This window comes from Mustela nivalis (genome assembly GCF_964662115.1).
Source record: "Mustela nivalis genome assembly, chromosome: 9".
NCBI classification, from domain to species: domain Eukaryota; kingdom Metazoa; phylum Chordata; class Mammalia; order Carnivora; family Mustelidae; genus Mustela; species Mustela nivalis.
Window position 1 is genome coordinate 118,192,507 of NC_139028.1, and position 23,668 is coordinate 118,216,174.

The 23,668-nt window shown below is 62.9% G+C and overlaps 1 protein-coding gene across 6 annotated transcripts in view; it reads right to left on the reverse strand.

Moving 5' to 3' along the window:
- The window catches only part of KCNQ1 (potassium voltage-gated channel subfamily Q member 1), a 307,094-nt gene that overhangs the window by 239,703 nt on the left and 43,723 nt on the right, over window positions 1–23,668 (reverse strand). For 5 of the 6 annotated variants that reach the window (XM_082749162.1, XM_082749163.1, XM_082749164.1 and 2 more), the window contains one exon: window positions 20,750–20,840. The exons of the other annotated variant lie outside the window; for it this stretch is intronic. In XM_082749162.1, coding sequence (XP_082605288.1) covers window positions 20,750–20,840 — 91 coding nt within the window. The remainder of the gene's footprint in view (window positions 1–20,749; window positions 20,841–23,668) is intronic. 6 annotated transcript variants of the gene reach the window in all.

Sequence of the window (23,668 nt, forward strand, 5' to 3'; positions counted from 1 at the left end):
TGATTGCACACTTCAGGCCTGAGGGGGACAACACAGGCACCCTGGGGGCTCCAGGTTATCACCAAGGTCAGACCAACAGCTGGATCAAGGTCCCCGTGGGTGTCCAGGTCACAGCCCCAAAGCCTTCTCCTCCCGGGGAGGGGTCTTGCAGGCATTGGTGAGACGGTGTCCTCCTCCGCATAGGTGAACACCGGCCTGCACCTTCCCCACGGCGTGGAAAACTTCTTGGCTCTGAAGAAAAAACCCAAAATGCTGGAGGGGGCATCCCAGGCCAACAATCAGCAGAAGCAAGGGCCCGGGGGCAGGAGAAAGTGGCCGTGGGTGCGTGGCGGGTGGTAGTGTCCAGTGCTCTGAACAGTCAAAAAGGCAGGTGGGGTTTTCCAGAAAGCAGATCCTGAACCCCCCCACCCGCCGGAGCCCCACCACATGGCCTTGGGGCTCAGGGTTCTGTGAATCACACGCGGGGCCTCGCGCATGCAGGAGCAGCTGGGAGGGCCACCCTGCAATTTGTGGTGGGGCAGCAGGAGGCCCAGAGGCCGCCCGAGCCCGGCTGCAGACACCGTTAGCCGCCCGGCCGCCAGCTTTACACGTATTTAAAGCAAATCTCCTGTCTTCCCCAGACGGGGCTATTTCCGTCTACGGGTCGGCTAAAGGGGGTTTATTTTCAGCCCCGGAACCTCACTGCTGAAGCCGTTAACCCCAGAGAAGAACCACCCCTGTGATGGCCACCTTAGCCAGCGGGGACGAGGGAGCGAGGGCGGGGGGTGGGGGCTACGTTTATTTGCTGAGCGCCCGAGCTTCTAAAAATGTCTTATTTAAGAATTTACCCAGGACGAGAAGTTTACCAAACCGAGAGCGACTCGGGGATGAAAACCCTTTCTAATTATCTAGTTGAAGTGCTGAAAGGCTCTGCCTTGGTTTGGGTGGTGTTTACTTTAGCCGAGGCGGGGGGGGGGCCCTGGGGACCCGCGGGCAAGGGGGCTGCCACCCTGGGCGAGGGCGGGCAGGCCTGCGTCTGTCCGGGGTCTTGGCGGGGCGCACGGTGGTCCTGGTCCTCCGCGGCCCGGCGGCCGGCCACCCCCGCTGGCTCTGCACGTCCAGAGGTTGTAATGACAGGCGGGGAATTTAAACAGCTTTTTCCCCCCCTTTCAGGAATGTTTTAAGGGATTGAGAGGAAATTGTGCACGGATTTTGCTGTTTTAAGAGCTAATATGTGAACAGCTTCAGAAGGATGTGTGTTGTTTTAGGGCTGCAGTTTACAGAGTAAAAGCGTAAGACAAAAGCAGACGGGCCGTGGGCTCCAAGGGTCGTCGACTTGAATTTCATTCCTCTGAGAAGGGGTGGCCTTCCCGAGGACAGGGCTGGAAGGAAACAGAGGTCCGATCTTCGCCCCACCCCTGCCGCCCCCCACTGTGTCCTGTCACCAGGACGGTGAGCCTTTTCTGTCCCCAGCCTGGGGTCTCTGCAGGGGAACAGCCCCTGGTCCTGTGGCTGGCCTTCTCCCGTGTGGGGGACCCCGGTGATCAGGTCGCTCGCGGGAGTAGGTGAAATGGTGTGGACGGAAGACGGAAGAAGCCAACATACCTCGAAGGTCACAGAAAGCTCTGAACTCTGTACATTCCCTACTGAGCAATGCTGAGCGTGCACGTGGGCGGGTGGGGGGCTGGGGAGCCGCCCGGAGTGAGCAGGGCGCCCGCGCCAGGGGGGCCGGGGCTGCCCAGCTGGACGGCCAGCAGCGAGGGGCTGGGGAGGGAGCCGGGAGCCACTGTGGGGCACCAGCCGCCAACCTGTGCCCCCTGCCAGGGCGCTAAGGAAGGTCCCCCGCGTTCAGTCAGCCCCAAGTGCTCATGATCCCACAGAGGTACGGACGCAGGCCACGAGATGGGTGGGGGCTCCCGCTCCTCGGGGACGGACACCAGAATCACCAGCTACCCCAAGTGACTCGGGAAGAAACAAACAGAATGGCCCTAAACTTGCGAAAGAAACAATTTCTAACCAAAAACTTCTCCCCAAACAGAACCCCAGGCCCAATGGCTTTGCGAGTTCTGAGACATTGAAGCAAACAGCAGCTACGTCCCAAGTCGTCCGAACCATGAGGCAGGACACTTCCCGCTGGTTACCCAGCGCCGAAAGCAGACGCTGCGAGCAAACCAGCCGCAGACGACGTCCCTCGTGAACACAGATGCGAAAACTCGACCCTGCATTTGAGCAAATCCAACGGAGCAATATGTGTTTTAGAGATGCCTCATGACCAAGTGGGCTTTCTCTCAAGAACCCGGGGTCGGTGCGCTCTGAAAACCCCTCGGGGCGCCCACCGTCCCAGTGGAGCAGAAAGAAGGTTACACAGAAAATGCATCGGATGAAACGCAGCAGCCAGGCCCGAGAGCCACTTTTCCGACCACAGACGGAAGGAGGGAGCGTCCCCGGCCGGTGCGAAGCGTTTGTCAAACCCCTGCACGCATCCCACTTCTCCGCGAGAGGCCAGACGTGCCCTCGGGACCAGGCACCCGACGTGGGGCTGCTCTCTCCGAGGGACTAAATGTCGTGGTGGGAGCCCGGGCATCGGGCAAGAACAAGGAGAAAACAGCATGGAGACTGAAGAGGGGGAAAAAAAAACCCCACAAAACTGACTTTGTTTGGGACAACACGATCATCTCCATAGAAAATCCTAAAAAATCTACCCCCCCCCCAAAAGCTTCCAGAACTAATAAGGTTAGCGAAGCCACAGGATACAGGGTCGACACGCTAGCAGCAAGCAGTCCAAAAGCGAAATTGAGAAAACCGTCACGTTTCGGTGTCAGAAACACGGAAAGTAACGAGCCACAGAAATGACGTGAGAGATCGGTGCCCTCGGAGCCGCACAGCACGGGTGAGCGTGTGCAAAGCATCCGAGGAGGCACAGAGACCCACCGTGTTCAGAAAGCAGAAAAGCTAAACGTCCCAGAGTCACGCGCCCCACTGAAGCATGCGGTCCGCCCCGGGGCTGACCAACATTCAGGCCGGGGTTTTGTTGTTTGATTTTGTTTGGTTTTGTTTTGGTTGAAATTAACAAACGGCCTCCAGGCCTTCGGTGGAAATGCAGAGGGCTAGAATTGCCAACATACTTCTGAAAATGAACAAAATTAAGGGATTAACACAGCCTGATTTCAAGGCTTGCGATAAAAGTCACATTAATCAAGACAGCGTGGTAGTGGCAGGACAGATTAGGAAGTCCAGAAGCAGACCCACGCGCACGGTCAGCTGACTTCCATCAAAGGTGTCAAAGGAATTCGACGGGCAAACGGCACAGGAGCGATCGGATGACCACGCGCAGGAAAGATGTCATACCTGTCCCTGCGCATAAAATTAAACCTGAAATGAATCACAGATATAAACACAGAACGTAGAACTAGAAAATTTCTACAGAAATATAGAAGAAAAGTCTTTGTGACCTTGGATTAGGCAAATATTTCTTAGACAGAATACAAAAAACATGAACCTTGAAAAGAAAAAATACATAAACAACAAGCCCTGGAAAATTGCGCTTGGGCAGAATCAAAAAGTTCAGCTCTTCGGAAAGACAGTGCTGGGAGAAGAGAGAAGCCACGGGTCGGGGTGGGGGGGGGGGTATTAGAAAAAGGCATATCTGACCGTCCAGACCTGGAGTCCAGACTCACACCTCGATGACAGGAACCAGTCCTAAGACTCGGTGAGACAGAGGACATGAGGACCGTGGCGGGCGGGCCGACGTGCCCTTGCTCAGACCGTGTGTGCCTGTGGCCGAGGTCCCGGGTGTCCCTGGGGTAAATGCCACAGGAACCACGGGGTCCGCTACAACGGGGCGGTCCGGGCGGTTTCGAGTGCGGAGGACGCCCCGGATCAGCAGGACCGTGGTGCGTGGACGGAGGGACGCGGCACGGAGCCCACCGCAGGAAGTGCCCGTGGTCCCTTAGCGAGGTCAGTGCGCATGGAGCGCGCCGAGGGGTCTACCCGAGGGCAACGAGTCCACAGGCTCCTCCAAACCTGCGCAATAATCACGGCGCCTTTCATCGTAACAGCCGAGAACTGGAAAGAGCTCAAGTGTCCATCAGCCTGTGAGCAGATAAACAAACGCGGTACGTTTTATCCTTTCCAATGAAAAGGAAACACGTAGTGAGCACAGGCCAGAGCAGGGACGAGGCTCAAGTGTGCGCCGCGTCTGAGAGGAGCCAGACACGACGGCTCTGTGCGGCGAGATGCCTTTCCTATGACGTCCTGGAAAAGGCAAGACCGCGGGGACAGGAAACATCCCTGATTACCAGGTGCTGGGCGCGGGGGTGACGGCGAGCTGCCAAGGGGCGCAAAGGCGCTTTCGGGGGCGATGGGAATGTTCTAGACAGTGACTGCGGCCGTGGCCGGGGGACCACAGCCGTGTGCCGCGCCCGCTGACCCGGACATCCAGGGACAGGCGGGTTCGCCGCTGGGAAGTGGGCGCTCCGTGAGAAGCGGGACGAAGGCCGCAGCCCGCCTGAGACACACAAGCCGACCGAGCCTTGTGTCACCGGTAAAAGGAGAGATGCGCTAAATCGAAGCATTGATTTCAGGAGATTTTTTGTTTAAATAGCTCGAGTCTGAGATCGGCTCCGCAGCGGCCCGGAGTGGACGCCTGGCCTTCAGCAGACCCACCGAGCTCCTGCCATCCGGGGCTCGGGCTGCTGGCCTTGCTCACTCCTCCCCCCGGGGTCCCCAAACCCCCACTGTCCTCCTCAGTGTCTTCCCTGGGGACTGAATGCAGGACGCCGTCCCCTCGTGTCTTGGTGACCACCTGCCTCCACCGTCTCACACTCCCAAGGGCACCTCACCCTCGGTCGGGCTCACGTCCACCGCCCGGGCTGGGTGCACAAGAGACACGGGAAAGAGGCACCCACAAAGCCCCACGACCAGATTTTGTCCACACCTCACACCTGAGATCCCAACCCCATTTGCAACCCCATCCTGGGCTGAGCCCAGGGCCACCCACAGCCCGTCCTGCTGCCGAGGGGGGCCCTTTGGGGTCCCTGCTGCAGCTCGTGAGCCGTGCCCCACCCAGAAAGCCCTCTCCACCAGCCCCAGACTCACAGCCCATCTCCCATCGCCTTCGGGGCACCCGGGCTCGGGGTACTCTGACCTTGGGAGGTACGGCCCCGGCCCCACTGGCGCGGGCGCCCTGCTCACTCCGGGCGGCTCCCCAGCCCCCCACCCGCCCACGTGCACGCTCAGCATTGCTCAGTAGGGAATGTACAGAGTTCAGAGCTTTCTGTGACCTTCGAGGTATGTTGGCTTCTTCTGTCTTCCGTCCACACCATTTCACCTACTCCCGCGAGCGACCTGACATGGGGGCTCCGGGTGATCGCCGGGGCCCCCCACAGGGGAGAAGGCCAGCCACAGGACCAGGGGCTGTTCCCCTGCAGAGACCCCAGGCTGGGGACAGAAAAGGCTCACCGTCCGGGGGACCCCACCACCAGCGAGCGCGTGGGGGTGACGGGACAGTGGAGGGCTGGTGTCCCAAAGAAGCGACGCGGGAGCTGCCACTTGAAGGCGGGGAGCGGGGCGCACAGGGTGCAGGAGGGACGTCGTCGGGGAGCCGAGTCTGGGGGGCGGGGGCGGCAGAACCAGCAGGGACCCTGCCTTGAGGGGCTATGTGGGTCACAGGGAGGGCTGTGGGCGTCCCTTCACGGCCGTGGGAAGTTTCCGGAGAGTTCCAGGAGGCAACGGGATCTCGTTCGCTTTTGAAGGACGTCTGTCCCGACCGCCATGCCGTGTGGGTGCTGGTGAGGCCTGGCTGCGGGATAGAGCCAGGTGAGCAGCCAGGATGCTCTGCACAAGGGGTGAAGGGAAACCTATGCCCAGATGCGACAGGGCATACACGGGCCCGGAGCCTCTCAGGCACACAGCTGCCCGGGACCGAGCCCATGGCCCCAGGTTGGAGAGCCTGACCTCTCATCCCAACACAGCCAAACCCAGACCTGTCCGCTGGAGGTCGTGGGAGTGGTGCCCTCACTCCAGAGATGCTCACAGCACAGCCGAGGTCATGGCCAAGGAGTGCCAAGGCTTATGGGAGACAGAGCAGAAGAGCGGGCTGGCTCGAGGCCGCCAACTGTCAGGGCTCAACCCGCCCACGAGGCTGAGACATGGGCCCGGGGCCCCACTTCTGCATGTGCCCACAGCGGAGTCAGATGGTGGCCCCGGCCTGCCCAGCCCAGGGCCCGCTTGCACACTGGGCGGGAGCCTGTGCGCTGTGTGTGGAGATGCCAGGGGCAGCCGGGGGCCGAGCACCCCAACCCGGGGGCTGAGCCCCATACGGGGCACAGAGGGCCTTCGGGGCCGTGACAGTCCTCTGTGTGACAGGACACGGCCTTCCACGTGGGTCAACACCCACAGAAAGGGGCACCAAGAGTGACCCCAATGTCAACCACGTGCGTGAGCGCTCAGTAACAGTGATGTCGGTTCACGGATTGTGACAACCGCCGTGTGCTGACGTGCGATGGCTGTGGCGGGGGGTACGGGGTGGGGCGTGGCTATCCCGGGCCTCTGTACTTTCTGCACAACTTTTCTGTCGGCTTAAAAACCCTGGGGAAAAGAGTCTACCAGTTTTATAAAACGAATGCTAAAGAGACATCCTGGCACACACCCTGCCCACTCGTGTCCACATGTCCCAGCAGGTCTTGCTGTCCCCATGAAGCCCACAGTTACACATGGGGACCCCACAAGCTCCGGGGCCCCCCGACACCCTGCGGCAGGATACAAAGGCTCCTCAGGGGGCACAGGAAGGGGACCGACGCCCCATCCAGCTGAGGCACAAGAAGGGCCGGCCAGGCCGGGGCCAGACCCGCGCGCTGTCCCCTCTGCCGGGAATGCCCTGATGGAAATAAAGGCACGACTCAGTCCTTCACCTTTGCCTGGAGCCACACTGCTCGGCGAGGCCCCCCGCGACCCCTCTACTCAGGACAGGAATCACGTTCCCTCACGGTCGCCCTGCTGGGCACCCAGCGGTTCACCCAGACTTTCGGGTCTGAAACAAGACGTGTGTCGCATGTATTGGGGGAGCTGGTGGACATCCTAGGGTGTGGATGAGAGTCAGCACGCCGCACTGTGATGGGTTAACTTGAGAAAACAAGGCTGGGAAAGGTGACCGTGAGAAGCAGCCGTTAGAACAGGAGTGCGAGCCTTCCCGAATACCAGAGGGTTTCTGTGGACCGAAGAAGGCACACACGTCCTGCGGGGAAAACGAACACGGCAGCTGCGACAGAATGCAACCCCGTTCTCAAAGACCACGACGGCGTGGAGACCAAGGATACACGCATGCTAATCAGTGCAAATGAGCTGACCTCTGACCCATGCAGAGAAGTACTGCACTGAGTAAGGCGCCACACACCCTTCACATGGGAAGGCACATATAGGTTAGAAGCAAAATAGATGAAAAAGATACAGTAGGAGAACGTTCAGGGGAAGAAAGCGAAGGGGCCATGCTAGCATCACACAAGGTAGATCCCAGAGCAAAGGACGTGACGGGGAATAAAGAAGGCGGCTTCGGAGTGATAAGGGGACCCGTCCATCAGGGGACGTAACAATCCTAAATACTGACACACCAACAGCGGAGCTTCACACTGCCCTTGCAAGAGTGACCCGCCCTGGAAGAACACACACAGAGCCTCACCCTCGGGGCTGGAGGTCTCGGAGCCCACGGACATCAGCACAACGAGCAGCTGGACACCAGGGAGGACGCAGCAGGCCCTTCCTGCTGACCGCAGCCACCTTGTCCAGGTTGATGGGACAGTCCTCCCAACAGCAGGATACACACGATTTCCCTCATGCCTGGTGCAAGGTCCACCAACACAAACCCTATGCTGGGTCATCAAACAAGTCTTCATGCATTTAAAAAGAATCAAATCATCCTGAGTATTTTCTCTGACCACCAATGAATTAAAGTAGACATCAGTATCAGAAAAGTATCTCGAAAATCCTCAAATGTTTGGGAAGGAATCCACTCTTAGATAATCCAGGCATCAAAGAAAAAAAGCAAAAAGGAAATCAGAAGATATTTTGAGTGGCATGAAACTAACGTAATGCGTCAAGATCTGTGGGGTACGACCGCAGTCTTTACGGGGAAGGCGCACCCCCAAGTCCCCGTGTTAGGGGGACCTCTAGCCAGTGTCCTCAGCTTCCATCTTAACAAGCAAGAGAAAGGGCAGCCTAGTAAACTAGCTAAGCATAAAAAAAAGAACAATCCGTACAGAAACCAGTGAAATCACAAAAAAGAAACACTTAAACGCCATTCAAAAGTTGGTTCTTTGAGATCAATAAAATCACTGAACACGTAGCCAGACTGATCACTAAAAAAAAAAAAGAAAAAAAGCTCATATTACCAACATTGGGAACGAGAGAGGAGACATCACTACATGTCCCACAGATGTTAACACCTTGCATGATGTGAATGAAGTTCTTCAAGCATGCAGAATACCAAAGCTCACTCAGGAAGAAACAGGTAACCTGAATATTATATTAAGGACATTTAACATCTAGCAAACGGCCATCTGACAAAGGAAAGCCCGGGCCCAGATGGCTTTCCTGACGGATTCCACCGTGTGCATAAGGAAGAAATAAGACTGATTCTGCAGAAATTCTTCTCTGTGTGAAGAGAGAATACAGCTCAGCTCACTTGACCCTGACAGTGTTACCCTGGTATCAAATCCAAAACGTTATCAGAAAACCTAGAAAATATCCCTCATGAACTGAGATGCAAACATCCTCAGCAAAATTTTAATGAATGAAGAAACTGGGAAGTGTATAGAAAGAGCAAGATGACACGAAGGAAGGAGGGTTTATGTAGCAGCACGAGCTTCGTTCAACGTCTGAAGATCCATCAATGTAATTCACCAGCGGCCAGTGCAGTCGGACCAGAGACACGAGCGGGCCATCCAGACTGGAAAGGAAGAGGTGCAGCGACCTTTACTTGAAGATGGGATTATCAGTGAAAAAAAAAAAAAAAAAAATCCACAGAATCCACCCAAAAAAAGCTGCTAGAAGTAAGAACTGAGTTGGGAAAGTTTCGAGACACAAGTTACCGAAGTGGTGGCTCTGAACACCAGCAATGAGCAACCAGAAACCAAACGCGGGAAAGAAATGCCACGGGCCACAGCCCAGAACAAAGGAAACACTTAGGCGTCCGACTAAAGATGTGCAGGCCCTCCGTCCTGGAAACTACAAAACTTCTGGATGGAAATGAAGGGTCTTGTTAAATGTGTGCAATGCCTACGGTTTTGCACTATGAATCTACGAAGATTCGATCTGGGCACATCAGTCCTCCCCTGCTGGTCTCGGGGTTCGGTACCATCCCAAACCACATTCCACTAAGCTTCTTGTAAAAAGCTGACTAGCAGCTTCTAAAATGTATAGAGACGGGCAAAGAGCGTAGGACAAACAGAGCAACGTGAAGGAGGAACAAAGCTGGCAGGTTGTCTCCGCTCACTGCAAGCCTTCTTCAAAGCTGCTGGAACGAAGCATGGACAGATGAGCCGGTCAGGGCATCCCAACAGGCGGTCCCAAAACAGGACCATGTTCTCATGAGCTGACTTTTACGAAAGGCGTCCACCTGGTTCCTTGGGTCAAGGACACTCTTTGCAACAAGCGGCACTGGAACGACTGAACACTCACGTATCGAGTCGTGAACCTTAACCCATAATTTACACGGCTGACCAACGTTAAGTCACGGACCTCAACGCAAGCACGGGAACTACCAAAAGAAAATCTAAGCAATCACATGTTTGGGAAAGATTTCTTAGACACGGAAAGCACAAAAAAAAAAAAAAAAAAAAAAGAAAAAAGCAATGAGTTGGACATTGTGAAAACGGAGAACACTTCGTCTTTAAAAGACACCGCTCCAAGAATGAGAAGGGAAACCACAGACAGGAGAGAAATATTTGTGAACAGACATCCACGTATCTACAATATGTAAAGAGCTTTTTACGATTTAACAATAAGACAACTCAAATTTTCAACGGAAGATCGGAGAAACTACCTCCCCTCCCAAGTTCCAGGAAGGGCCGTGGAGTGCGCGAGACGGTCCCTGGCTCCATCCGTCGTTGGAGGATCCAGGTTGGAACACGAGACACCACGACCCATACACGCGGGTCAAACCAAGAGACCGACCACGCCAGGCGTACTGGGGCCGTGGCGGTGGCCGGAACGCAGGAGAACTGCCCGCGTCCCCGCAGTTAAACACCCACCACGCTGCGCGGCCAGCTTCTTCCCGGGCGTGCACCCGAGAAAAAGGAAATATGAGTCGACCCAGTGGTGACAAAGCAGGGGCTCCCGGCACACCCACGACCATCAGGACATGCCTCAGACGGATGATGGTAGGTGAAAGCAGCCCGGCAGGACAGCGCTACAAAACTCTAGAAAACACAAGCCAGTCTGTGCAGACTTGTGTCAGCACAGGTCACCCCATGGTCATGGGGATGTTTCAGGGGTGATGGCGGGGTCTGCTGCCCGGATGGCCTCAGAGCATCTACACAGGCCAAAACTCACCAAACCGTGTGCTTGCAATATGCTTCCTATCGCTCCTGATCACTCCTCGCTACGGCTGGTCTATGGTAAGAGCCGCAGAGATAATCGGGCAAGGCCTCTCGTGTCAGCCCAGGAACCTGCGTGGTCGCGGGGTCGCTGCCTCGCGACCGGACCCTGTGCTGGGTACAGACGGCCCTCCCACGCCCCTCCCCGGCACCCCTACCGCCCTGCCACTGGACACCTGCATGGCCAAGGAGGCCACTGTCCACCACGTCCGCTGCCGTCCACTGCCGTCTGCCGCCGTGCCTTTGGCCCGCTGGACTGAGAATGGCCACGACCCCCCCGTGTCAGAGCCGCAAGCGTCACTCAACTTTCCCACAGGAGGGGTCTGAGGCTCAGAAAAGGTCAGTAGCATATGTGGGCCCCCTGGGCAGTCTCGGGGGGCCTGGACCCTAACCACCTCCTTTAGGCTCCCTGGTGGGGCCGCAGGTCTGGGGCCTTGAAGAGCCACGTCCAGCTGCAAGCGTCTCCCAGACCAGGAAGGCCAGCTGCCCCAGTGCCACCCTTTCTCAAGAGGGGGTGCGCCTCACTGTCCATCTCCCCAGGAGCCAATGATGGAGTCTTAGGACAGAGGCCTCTGAACACCAGGGAGTAGCTAGAAATTCTTAGGAGCCCTGAGAATGAGAGACATTTCCCCATGTCCCAGAGCTACCAAGTGGCCTAGCAGATGTCCTCATTTAAAAGGACGTCACCTTGAACCCAAGATGAAGACAGAGACCCCACGTGAGCAGGGGATGTGTCGGGGCAAGTTCAGAGGATCCCACAGCGGGATTGAGCTCGGCTCCCCTGCTCTGAACTCCCCAGCTCCCTGGAAATAGCGAGGTCATGGGGACGGCGGTACAGCCCAGGCTTTCCAGCGGATGCCGAGAGCAGGGACCTCACGGGGTGGGCGACACCGAGAAATGAGACCCCAGGCCAGGCCCCGCACCCGAGGCCTGCGGCGCTCGAGCCCGACCCGGCCCCGCCGGGTGCAGAGAGCGGCCCCCGAGAAGAGGCCACGGGACAGCTCGAGAGCTGAAAACGCAGCAGAGCCGCGCGCCCTGCCCCCAGGCCGGCCCCGGCAGCCGCTCTGAATGCGCGGCCTCTTCTCGGCTCGCCGTGCTCGGAAACTGACCAGCTCGTCGCCCGCCAGGAAAGGGGGCAGCGCCTCTCAGCACACACTTGACATTTTGTTCTCCTCCAGGCTTCCGTGCTGACAGTTTCTGGATTAAATGTGCAAACGGAACGCGGCCCCGAGGGGGTCCCGCTCCCCGCTGGCCTGAAGCGCCAGGGCTCAGTGGGCACGTGTGCGCGCAGACGCGTGGCGGTGCCTGAGCGAACAGGCCACGTGAGCGTGTCCACACGCGGGGGCCTCCATGTGCGTCCCCGTATGTGCGTGTGGACCTCGGCGTGTGCCCTCTCCCAGCTAGACCTGGGGGCCACGCCCGGCCCGTCTTCCTGGTCCTTCAAACTTGACCCCGACCGAGCTCGGAGGAGCCACTGGCCGTGGGCGCCCCAGCTCGGCTTTCGGCACGAGGAGCTTTTCTCAGCCCGGTAGTGGTCAATTCCACCAGAAAGCCATCGTGGCGCCCCTCAACGTGGGCCTCGGACGGGGGCGTCTGTGCCTTGCAGCCCGGGGGGCCTGGGACTCGCCTTCCCAGGGGGCCGGCAGCCACAGACCGGAGAGGGCAGCATCCCCCCCAATTCCCATGAGCCTGAAGACGCCCCACGGGCTTCTCGGGCCTCCTCCGAGCTATGGGGGCCCTCAAGCCCAAGGGCGCAGAAGGAGCGGACAGGGAGCACCCTGTGCTGGCCCCGGCAAAGGCCACTCCATTCTAAAAAGGACCGGCAGCAACCCTGGGGGCCCCGACAGCCCCCTCCACTCGCTCCCCCCAGTCTGCCCCACCAGCACTCGATCTTACAACCAGAAAGCAGAAAACGGCAGCGAAGGATCCCCGCGCCCCAGCCCTGAGGTCAGCCGAGTGCGGCAGGGGGCGGGGGGAGGGGCTGGGCATGCGGCCGCAGCTCGCGACCCCGCAAAGCTGCCCCGAGCCCCCTTCTTCCTGCCCGTGAAGTCACACAATGACACACTTCAGCAGCCGCACAGCCGGGGCTCTGGTTTTCATTCCGCGTGACCCCGAGAGACAGAGAACATGATTATAACCCGTCTGAATGCCGTACCCCGGGGCGGTGACTCAGACACCTGCACGGGCCCGTGGCCCCCGCCCGGCGACCAGCCACGAGGGCGGCCCGCGCGCGTCCGGGCGGCGACAGCTGGCAGACACCGCCATGCCGCACCCCACAGCCACGAGGCCCCTCCGGGCTCATCCTATTACCCCGACGCCTTCCCCAGGGCAGCCCCCCGGGAGCCCCCCGCCGAGCGCCAGTGCCAGGCCCCGCCTGCGCCCGGCGACACACTGCCTGCTCAGCCCGGTCCCCGTGCTGTTCTGTCAGCTGCTACCCCGTGCTTCAAACAAGGCTCCCCAGCTGGCCAGGGTCAGATGTGAGAACAAGGCCCTCACAAAACCCGGCCCTCCAGCTACCCTGCGCCCGAGACCCCCACTGAATGTGGCACTTAATGACGAGTGTCTTTGCAGCCCTCAGGCAGAGCATAAAGGAAACACCTGTCCCGCGGACGGCACACTCTAATCCCGCTGAGTCCCGAACGGAGGAGCCTGCGGGGCCCACAGCAAGGGGCCCCCACCCCGGCGTCTGACTTTTGTCCTGGGCCTCGGGGAGACGTTGACAACAGGTTTTGGCAGGCCAGGCAGGAGGGAAGACACAGGGGCCGGCCTGGGAGCGCCAGGAAGCCTCGGCCTCCCTCCCGGGCTCACACCTTCCCGGCAGGCCCTGAGTGCCGTGCCCGAGGGGACCCTGCCCCGTGGAGGGGTCGGGGGATGGGTGTCCAGGGGCAGGTGCACGCTCCCCCCAAACGGGCGTCACTTCCTAGGCCAGCAGGAGAGACTCCTTTCCTGCCGACACTGGAGGCTGAGCCGAGCCCCCTGCCTGCTCAGAGCCGGGGCGCCCCCCCGCCCATCCCCCCACCTCCCTGCACCCCAACCCGGGTGCCTGTGTGTCTGGCTACCGACCTAGAGCTAAATCACCACAACTTCCAAAAGGAGGAAAGAAAAGACTGCGGGGGACGGTGGGGAAGAGGCGGCCACCCAGACGCCTGGCCACGTTGAGAAACGCCCAGAAACCACGCGCACGCACACACCCCAGGTGCCGGGACAGGCCGTGGGGCCCACCGACCCCGCAGCTGGGCTGTCCCGGCTCCCTGGCTCTTCCCGCCCCAGCTCCCACTCCCCGACAGGCAGGCCGGTCGCTTCCATCCTCGGGGGCCTGCGGATGGGGCAGATGGCCCCCCGGGGAGCAGGGTCACACAGGCTGGCGGAGCCCAGTGCGGACGGCCGGGGGTGCCGGCCGGGGCTGTCACGGGGCCCCCAGCGAAGACGCCGGCACAGCTCGCATCACAAGGTTTTCCAGCCGGAAAACAGGAAGTGTTGTGTGGACATGGTCAGGCCCAGACGCGGGCGACTCCTAGGGCAGGAGACGCTGGTGCCGGCCGGGCCCAGCCGCCCTCGGGGCCCCGGGGGAGTTGCCCCCAGGCCCCAGAGATGCACCAGCAAATGCACACCCGCTGAGGGCCACCTCCCCTTTCCCCCCAAGGGGCATCTGTGGGGGATGTGGGGTGTCTCAGGGAGGTTCCAGATACTTGGATCCGTTTCCGTGAGCCCCCGCCCAAGCCCCCCACTTCGTCCCGAGCAGACTTGATCGATAGGATAGTTCTGGAGACAGATAACGGGCCTGGCCATGGGCCTCACAGAGGATGTCTTTGTTCCAGAAAACGAGCCAGTGCAGGACTGTGCACACACAGGGCCCTGGTGTGCAGGCGGAAGGTCCCGGTTACAGCCAGGACTCCTGCTGTCACAGCTCCCGGCACAGTGCAGACCCCCACATGAAGGAATGTCAGCTGTCCCCCCAGAAGCAGCTGCCTCCAGGCCAGGAACGCAGCCAGTCCTAACCCTGGAGCCCTCCCCAGGCACGGGGTCCCAGGTGGGGCGGAAACTGTGTCCCCTGCTGGTGGGGACGGCCCCAGCCGCCACCCTGGGGCCCCCCAGCCGCCACCCTGGGGCCCCGCAGCCTCCACCCCTCAGCCTCCTCCTGCTCAGATGTCCTTGGGGGCTGGGGCGCAGGCCCCTTTCTAAAGCGGGCACAGAAGTACTGTCCCCCCAAAGCCGAGGAAAAGGCCATGAAGGAATGGCCAACGCATCTCGGTCAGGAAGGCCAAAAGCCACAACAACTGTACCTGATAAGGAAACCGCGTGCGGCCCTGGGGTGGGCAGTGAGCCCCGAGTGTGGGTGGGGTCAGACGGTGGGGTGCAGCCCAGCGAGCAGGTGTTAAGCATGGAGCCCCCGCTTTGGGGGTGGCTCAGGCCGGGGCTCACTGTCACCCGGGGGCCGGGGGCTCGTTCTCGGGGCCTCTACCGGCCCGGGATCTGATGTGTTGACCAAGTCTCTTGAGAGGAACAGTTTCCAAGTCCGGAAAAAGATGGTTCACGGACATATACAGGAGAGCTGGGGCCTGACCCGAACTGAGGGTGAGGAACCGGGGCCTCCCCCACACCCCGGTATAGGGGAGGTCGCCCCAAAGCAGCCCCCCGACACTGTCCAGGGCCCTCCTCCCGGGCCCTGGGCCGTCCTGGCCTCCTCTGTCCTCACCCCGTCCAGAGGCGGCCTCCCTTCCCCCGTCACCCTGGGTCGGCCCCCGAGGGGGGGCTTGCTCCGTACCGCAGCCGTGCAGTGGGGACCCCAGACCCCCTGGCTGCAGACTGTGCCGCTGCCCCCAGCTGGCCAGGACCCCCTGAAGAGAACCCCGGCCCTCTCCCTCCTGTGGGCGCGGAAACACCCGAACGCGGGTTCCAGCTGCTTGAGGCTTCCGCTGCGTTCAGAGTCTGCATCGAGAGCAGCAAGGCTCTGGCCGGCCCGTGGGGGTCCGGTCACCCGGGGTCCGCCGAGAGCCCCCCCAGCAGAGGGACAATCTGAATGCCCAGCTGCGGCCCTAGCAGAACGCGAGTGCAGACGCACGCAGACGCACGCAGACGCACAGGGCAGGGGTGCGCGATGCCGTCTCCCCACACTGGGGGGCCCTGCAGGCTGTGAAGCCCCCCTCCTGCCCCAGAGGGCCACGTCTCTCTGCACACTCTCCCCCGCCATGTAGTAGGTGCTTAATAAACGTCTGCTGGCTGAAGGAGTGCAGGAGACATCCTAGCCAGGGCGGGGGTGGCCCCCATTCTACGGTGGGACATCAGAGGGAAGCCTGGTAGCGGGACCCCAGCTTTCCTGGGCGGCTCCCGTGCGCTGGGGACAGACACAAAGGAACTCAAGGTTCCAGAGCAGAGAGAGGAGGCGGGGGTGGGGAGTGGGGAGAGCGCTCCGGGTCGGAGGAAGCCCCTGAGGAGAGACGACCTCGGGGTTAGCGACACCACGGCCACCAGCAACTCAAACTCCGCGCAAGAGAAGGTCACCGCAGAGGGTTGGTGCAGAGCAGCCTCCCACGCCGGCCTCCACCAGCCCAGAAGTCAGCCCTGCTGTCCCTGCCGGCAGGGGAAGGGTGGGGAGGGCTGAGGCTGCCAACGTGCGGGTCTGCGGGGCTGGAGCTGGGGTGCGCTGGGGCTGGGGGTGCTGGGGGGCCAGGAGGGCTGGGGACAGAGCCTGGACCTTGTTCCCGGAAATGGGGACCCGTCAAGGGCTGTCAAAGGGTCCGGAGTCCCGGGGTGGGGCCGCCTCCTGCTGCTGCTGGGACCCGGAGGCCCGCAGGGCGGGAGGGTCTCGGGGAGGCAGGAGACAGGGGGCGGGGGGGGCAGCTGGCAGAAGGGCCGGGTCACCTCGGCGGGGCTGAGGGAGCCTCCGCGGCGGCGAGGGAGGAAGCTGGGGGCGATGACCTCATCCCCCAAGCCTCCGGGCCGTGGCTCGCGGGGTTTTTAACCACAGCATCGCGGGACAATTCCGTGGGCCGCTCGGCACCGGCAGCACGGGGTCCCCTGGTTTGTGCCGTGCCTTCATGAGCCCCTCTGTGCGCGGCTCCAGAACCCACAGGGAGGGTCTGCCCGGGCCCACGTCTGGGCCTGCTGCGTCCCCGCCCCCCGCTCGGGGTCTGCCCTCGGGTCGCAGGCGGGAAGTTCGCACGTGGCGGCGTGGACACACGCACAAGCAGACACGCAGGGCACACGCGCCCCCCACACGCCCACGTGGGCCACAGGGCGCTCACTCCCCCGCGGCGAGGACGCCCTGAGCACGGGAAGCCCCCAACCAGCCCCAGGCCCCATGTTGGGCCACAGAGCCGGACCCGCCGTGGAGGGGGCGGCCTCCAAAAATGGCTTTTGCAGGCCCCGAATGGGTCTGTTGCGCAGATTGCTTGCGTCCCTGGGAGGCCGCGGCAGCCTCGCCCCGGCCCGGGAACTGCCCAGGGCTCCGTCCAGCCGAGCGCGGTGAAGGAAAGGCAGGAACAGGGGCTCTCGGGGAAAGCACAGTTTGCAGAGACTCTTTTCCACCATTTACACACCAGGCTCGGCCCCTCCCGGCTCCACGCTGCGGTCTGGCTCCCGCGCCCTCTCTGGGCCCGAGGCCAGGGACGCCTGCATTCTGCAGGCAGCAGCGCCGCCTGGTGGCCGGCAGCGCCGCCCGTACCCGCCCGCCCCGGGCTTCCCACAGGGCTCCATAACCCACGCCCCTTGCCCTCAGGGGGTCTCCCTGGGCCTGGGATCTGAGGCACCCCCAGGAAGCCCCCCTGACTTCCCCAGGGCCCCTGTGCTTGCCTGGCCCACCCTGGAGGCTGCGCGCTGCGGAAGGGGTCCCGTCCTGTCCCGGCCGCCGTGGGCCTTGCCCGCCTCCCTGCAGTGTCCCCTGCACGGAGCAGCCCGGAGCATCTCTGCGGACACAGCCCACCCGGTCCCGTCTTCCGCTCGCACGTCCTTCCTGGACCCACCACGGGACACGACGCACGTGTGCCCCTGGAGGCTGGACTGCGGCAGTCTCCTTCCGTGCCGCTGTCTCCCCAGTGCCCGCTGCCCTCCCCCGGCCAGGATTCCCCAGAGGCAGCCGGACCCAGCCAGCTCAGACCCCCCTTGGAGACCCGGCTGCAGGCAGCCGCAGGGCGGGGAGTCCTTGGAAACCCAGCAAGGCTGCCGGAGCGCTAAGTCTGAGGCCGTCCTCACCACCCCCTCTAATGGACGGAGCCGGGGGCCGAGCTGAGGCCTTGGGGTGTCCTGTGGGGGCAGGTCTGGACCCAGGGGCTCAAAGGCAGGGAGCCCTAATCCCGGAAGCGTCATTCTGGGCACGTGGGGTCCGTGCAGTTGCCGGGCGTCTCCCCTTGGGGAGTACGAATGACACGAAGCTACAAAGCCCCCCGCAGAGCTGCCCACACCCACCGCACACCCGAACTGGGAGAGAGCAGTGTCCTGGGACGGAGGAACGGGGAAGCCCCAGATGGCAGGGTCAGAAGCAGCGACAGCCGCTCTGAGACCCGGAACCAGAGGAGAAGCCAGTCGTGCGACATGTCGAAGAAACCGCAGGCCGAGAACACCGCGCATGCAAAGGCCCGGAGGCAGCCAGGACCACCCGCGGGTCCGCAGTGCCCTGAAGCAGAGGGAGAGAGTGAGGCAGAGGGACAGGGCTGCCAAGTGTGCAACGTCTTGGGGGTCCAGAGGGAGAAGTCAAGTTTGTCATGAGAGAGAGCTGGGGGAACAGCCGATTTGTTCTGGGAGGCGCCGCCCGCCCCACCGAAGCAGCCTGTCATGTGGAGAGGCGTCTGGACGGACAGGAGGTGGGGCCGGGGAGGCTGCCTGGGGTCTCCACCCCCCAAGGGGAAGCAGGACGGTGGGACACAGCAGGAGCAGGCTCTCTGCCCGGGGCAGGGCACCCAGAGGAGGGGCTACAGGACCCGGTCCGCACGCCTCTCCCCACCCCAGTCCAAGCTGAGCCCCCATCCCTTGGGGAGCTATGGCTGCAGTTCAGACGACGGCCACCAGGTGGCGCGCGCACCTCAAAAATGCTATGACCACAGGCTTGACAGAGAAGGCGGGTGGGGGCGGCTAGGGTGGGGGCAGCGGGGATGCTGGGGGGTCTGCTGGGGGCTGCCGGGGTGCTGAAGGGGCCGGTGGGATAGAGGAGCGGCGGGATGAGAACGGAGCCCTCAGCTGCCCCAGCCCCGCAGCTCTGGGCACCCCCAGGACACAACATGGACTCTGAGCCCTGAATGCGAGAATCCGTGTCAGGGAGGGAGCTGCTCCCGGCCGGCGAGAGGGAAGCGGAGGCCCGCACACACCAGGGCAGGGCCCCCCCCCCACCAGCCGCGGCGGACTGTCCTGGGCGTAAGCCCCTGGCGGTCTGGTTTCCGTGTCCCACAAGGAACACACCTACCGACATAGCAGGGTGCGGGCCGTGTCTGCGAGGGTCCGGAGCAGCCGGCCCCGGCGGCTTCCCCAGGCTGTCCCGCCCCCCAGTGGCCCCTGCGGGCCCTGCCTCAGCCTCGGTGGGCTGTGGGGTGAGCTGAAGGGCGCCTCCCACGTTCCCTGCTCCCCACCACCCGCAGCTCCCCGGCCGGCCAGGGAAGGACTGTCCCTCCCTGGGCAGCAGGTGCCGGCTGGCGAGAAGCTCGGCCCACCCCTCAGCTGTCGGGGAGACGGACCCCACTCCCTGGCCAGCACCAGGGCCCATCAGGGCAGGCTTTGGGGGCATCTGCCTCTAGGATGGTGGCGGCTGACACAGTGCCCAGACGCAGGAGCGGCTCGCCTTGCCCCGGACGCTGTAGCCCCCGGGACCCCAGGCCAGGCCACACCTGTGGCGGCTTCCGTAGCTCCCCGGGACCCGACGACCCGGAGGAAGAGCACAGCCACCGCCCAAAGCCCGGCACTCGCACCGTCCTGCTTGTTGACGACAAGCTCGCCGCGCTTTTACAGAGAACAGCAGTCTAGGAGCACAGACCGGTACGGCGGACGGCCAGCAACGTACACGAACACGGGCCGCCACCACCGTCTCCATGACACGAGAAACAGCTGACAAAAGTCAACACCTTCACGTAGGACTGGAAGGTCACCCCCAAACACGAGCCCACACACACCCTGCCAGGCCCAGGCCGCCCGGTAAAGCGGGGCCTGCCCAGCAGCCGCCAGAGCCGCCAGGCCTCCCCGCGCCGAGCCCACGTCCGGGAAAGTCTGCGGGACCAGAGAACCGACACCGCCAGCAAGCAAACCACACCGTACGGGGACGGCCATCCGGGGCTTCCAGCACGCAGAGAGAGGGACAGAGAGAAACAGAGGAGGGGAGAGAGGCAGCGGGGGGGGGGGGGGGCGTGGGGGGGAGGGACCTTTAGAGAACACGAGGGAGAGTGAGCCCCGGCTGGGGGCCGCGGGGAGGCAGGAGGAGCGTCCCCGGGAACAGCCGTCCCAGAGACCACCTTAACCCACATCTCGAGACCCTAAGGCCTCCAGGCAAACAGACACCGCAGTGGTGGACAGGAAGATCTCACCCCGGACAGACGTCACATCCCCAGAGGGGTCCATCAGATGCTGTCACGTTGGTCCCGACGCCAGGTGGGCGGGGGAAGGGGGCCGTCACCCCGAAGAGTGGACAGGCCAGGCCAGCCAGGCTGTCACAGCAGAATGGCCCTGGGGGGTCGGACCTGCCCCAGGACAGGAGAGTCTCCGAGCAGACCCATGCGCATCTGGACTTCTGGTTTACAGTGACGACGACCCCTTAAGTCAGGGTGAATGGACGCAGGTCTGTGGAAGGAGCCAGCCCGGCAGTCTGGGCACCCTGGGCAGCGCCCTGGGTCGGTGTGCTGCCACACCCCAGGAGTCACCCAGATGCGGGGCCACAGCCCAGGTTTGGCAAGCTGTGCCCACAGCTGTCCTTTCCCAGCCCAGCTCAGTAGCCCCTTCCTCCAGGAAGCCCTCCCAGACCACCATTCCCAGGCTCCTCTCATCCAAGCCAAACTGCCGCATCCTAGGAAATGTAGGAGTCAGGGTGGGGGTTCTCACACCTCCAGTTTCCCATTGCCCACAGCAGCTGACCAGCAGACGGGACGCCGGGACAGGGTCACTGTGCAGGCCAGAAATACCAGGAGCAGCTCAGTCCACCCCATGGCCCACTCGCCCAGGAGACTAGAGCCCCAGCAGCTGGGACAGCCCCTCGAGCTGCTACGTACCATCCAGAAGAGGGTCCCTGTGGCCAGGGTGACGTACTGCTCGATGGTGGACAGCACGCTGAAGATGAGGCAGACCAGGACGATGAGGAAGCTGCGGGGCAGGAGGACACGGCGGTCAGCTCTGGCGGCCAGCCTGCCCGCCCTGCCCCCACCCCACGATCCGAGAACTCGGAGCAGCCCGCCCGCCGGGGAGCAGGTGCCCGGGGCGGGGCGCACCCACCCAGCCATGGAGGACCAGTTTGGACCCCCACGACTACGGGACAGACCTTAGAGCCTGGTGCCAAGAAGCCACGCTTACAGGCCACATGTTGTGTGGCTCCCTTAACGGGAAGCCACGAGACCGAACAGGAAGACGACCGGCGGCCACCAGGGACCAGAGGCCTGGAGGATGTCTCCCACATCCCTGGCGGTCGCGGGGCCCCCACAGCCCTCCTCGTGCCTGGGGAAGGGGTAATTCTGGGGGAGTCATCCAGGAGGTCCCTCTCAGACTGGACGGCAGGGAGCGCAGCGTGGCCGGGGACAGACCGCCAGCCCTCTCCCCACCCTGAGGTCCTGCTCCGGGGGACTTTCCGTCCACGCCTACCGCCACACGCCCACCCTGCGCCCACCAAGGAGGCCCTGCATCTCCCCCACCAGCTCAGCCCCAATGTCTCAGGCCGCTCCCTGTCCTCCCGCCGCTCTGGCCAACACATGCCACCAGTGCCTCCCTCCCCAAGCAGGCTGAGCAGCTCCCCCTGCAAAGCCAGATCCCAGCTGACCCCTCTCTGCCGCCCATCAGGCTCCACCCTGGACCCCCACAGCCCCCCCCCCAAGTACCCAGGCGAGGCCCCAGCGTCTCCCCCTAGCACGACATCACGCTCCTCCTCCCGCCCTTCTTCCTGAGGATGTCCAGCTCTGCCTGCCTCGGGGCCTTTGCACCCACTGCTGTCCCTGCCGCCCCAACCTTCCTGGGCTCTCCTGAGTCTGCATCAGGACTCTGGGCCTTTGAGCACACGGCGCCTCCTGCCAGGGACCGTGCACAGCCACACTCGGCACCGCCTCAGCTCTGCGGGCCCTCTCGCCCGCTGGGAAGGAGCGAGTCCTGTCCCGCCTGGCCTGCCCGAGGAGAACCAGCCCCCCAGCCCCCCAGAAAGCACTCTAACAGATACGGCCAGGTCTCCCACCTGGAGCCCTTTGTGGGGGTCAGTCGGCTGGGGCTTCGGCCTCCCGGGGACACCGGAGAACGCTGATGGAGAGCTTGGGCGCCCGTCTGCGGCCGGACCCCGCTCGGGCTCGGACCCCGCTCGGGCTCGGACCCCGCTCGGGCTCGGACCCCGCTCGGGCTCGGACCCCGCTCGGGCTCGGAGCGCGCCTCCCATGGACCGGAAGGACAAGGGCCTCGTGCTCTGAGCCTCACCCCAGAGCCCTCCAGTCCTGCTGCCCAGCCAGCCCCACTCCCGGCTCTCGGGGCGTGGACGGGGCCAAGGAAGCACCCACGCAAAGGAGACACGGCGCCCACCACAGCCCCTCCACGGCCACACGGCCTGGGTGGAGCCCTCGGTGTTGCCAGCGACAGGAGCCAGGGCCCTGGGCCACCGCTCACAGGGCCAGCGGCGGCAGCCCAGCCAGACATGGGAGCAGGGACTCGGGCGTCGGGCCTGGGACCCGCACTGAGTGCTCGTGCCCTCTCCTTCCGCAGCCTGGGGGTGTAGCCCTCCCTCCCTGTCGGGCCCCAGGAAGCGCCACGGCCACGTCCCACCTGCTAACCAGTAATCAGAGTCCCAGACCGTCCCCGCGTTGTCACCCGACAAGTGTTCCAGGCAGGGGTCCCAGGTGCGGGGGCCCCAAACACTCCCTGGAGCCACGGGAGGGGACAAGGCACAGCCGGGCCACTCTGGAGGCTGAGCCCTTGGGGAGGGGTGGGGGCCCCCCTGTAGCACGGCTCTGCTCTGACCTCCCAGGCCTTGCTCCTCTGCCCCGCCCCTCCCACTGCCATCTTAGCGACGTCTGTGAGGCAGCCGAGGGCTTCTTGCCTCCCGAAGCTGGGGGCAAAGGGGACGCACTGAGGCATCTCAGCCTATCGGGACGGGCCTGTTCCTGCCAGGCTGCATCCCAGCCGGCCACCGGGTCCCCTCTCCGACAGCACACGGGGACCCCGCGGCAGCCCACCCCTGGCCACCACCATCCCTATGGGCTCAGCCACGAGACATAAGCAGTGGATCTCCAGGAGCGCATCAAGCGGGAGCACGGAGGCCCCGCAGGAGGGCGCCACGCACCCCAGCTCTGGGACGCCTTGGGTGGGCAGCCAGCCGCCCCGGGGGCCCATCCGTCCGGCGCCCAGGGCCTGGCTGTGCTCAGGAAGCACAGGGAGCCCAGACGTGGGGGGCACCGTCAGGAGGCAAGCAGCCCTCCTGGGCTCAGGCCCCGAGGGGAGGTCAGGAAAGGGGTCCTCACCCAAGCTCCCCGTCAGAGTTACAGGGAGACGCCTGCACACATAGAGGCTCTGGGCCTGGGGTGGCTGCCAGCCAGGACTGGGCCCTGCTTGGGGAGCCCCTCCCGGGGCGGCTGCAGGGTACTCTCCTTGGAGGGTCAGGGGATGGGTGGTGCACGGCCGTGGGGGTTCTTCCCCAGCCCGGCTGTACCCTGAAAACTCCAGAGGTCATCAGGCATTTTAACACATGCTGCTAGTTTCAAAAAGAATCATGCACCCATGGGGCCCCTGGGGGGACTCAGTCCGTGAAGCCTCTGCCTTCGGCTCAGGTCATGACCTCGGGGTCCTGGGATCGAGCCCCGCATCGGGCTCTCTGCTCCACGGAAAGCCGGCTTCCCCCCATCTCTGCCTGCCTCTCTGCCTGCTTGTGATCTCTCTCTCACGCCTTCAAATAGGGAACATTTTTTTAAAAAGAACCATTCAACCAAGCGTGCATCTGTCCTGTCCTG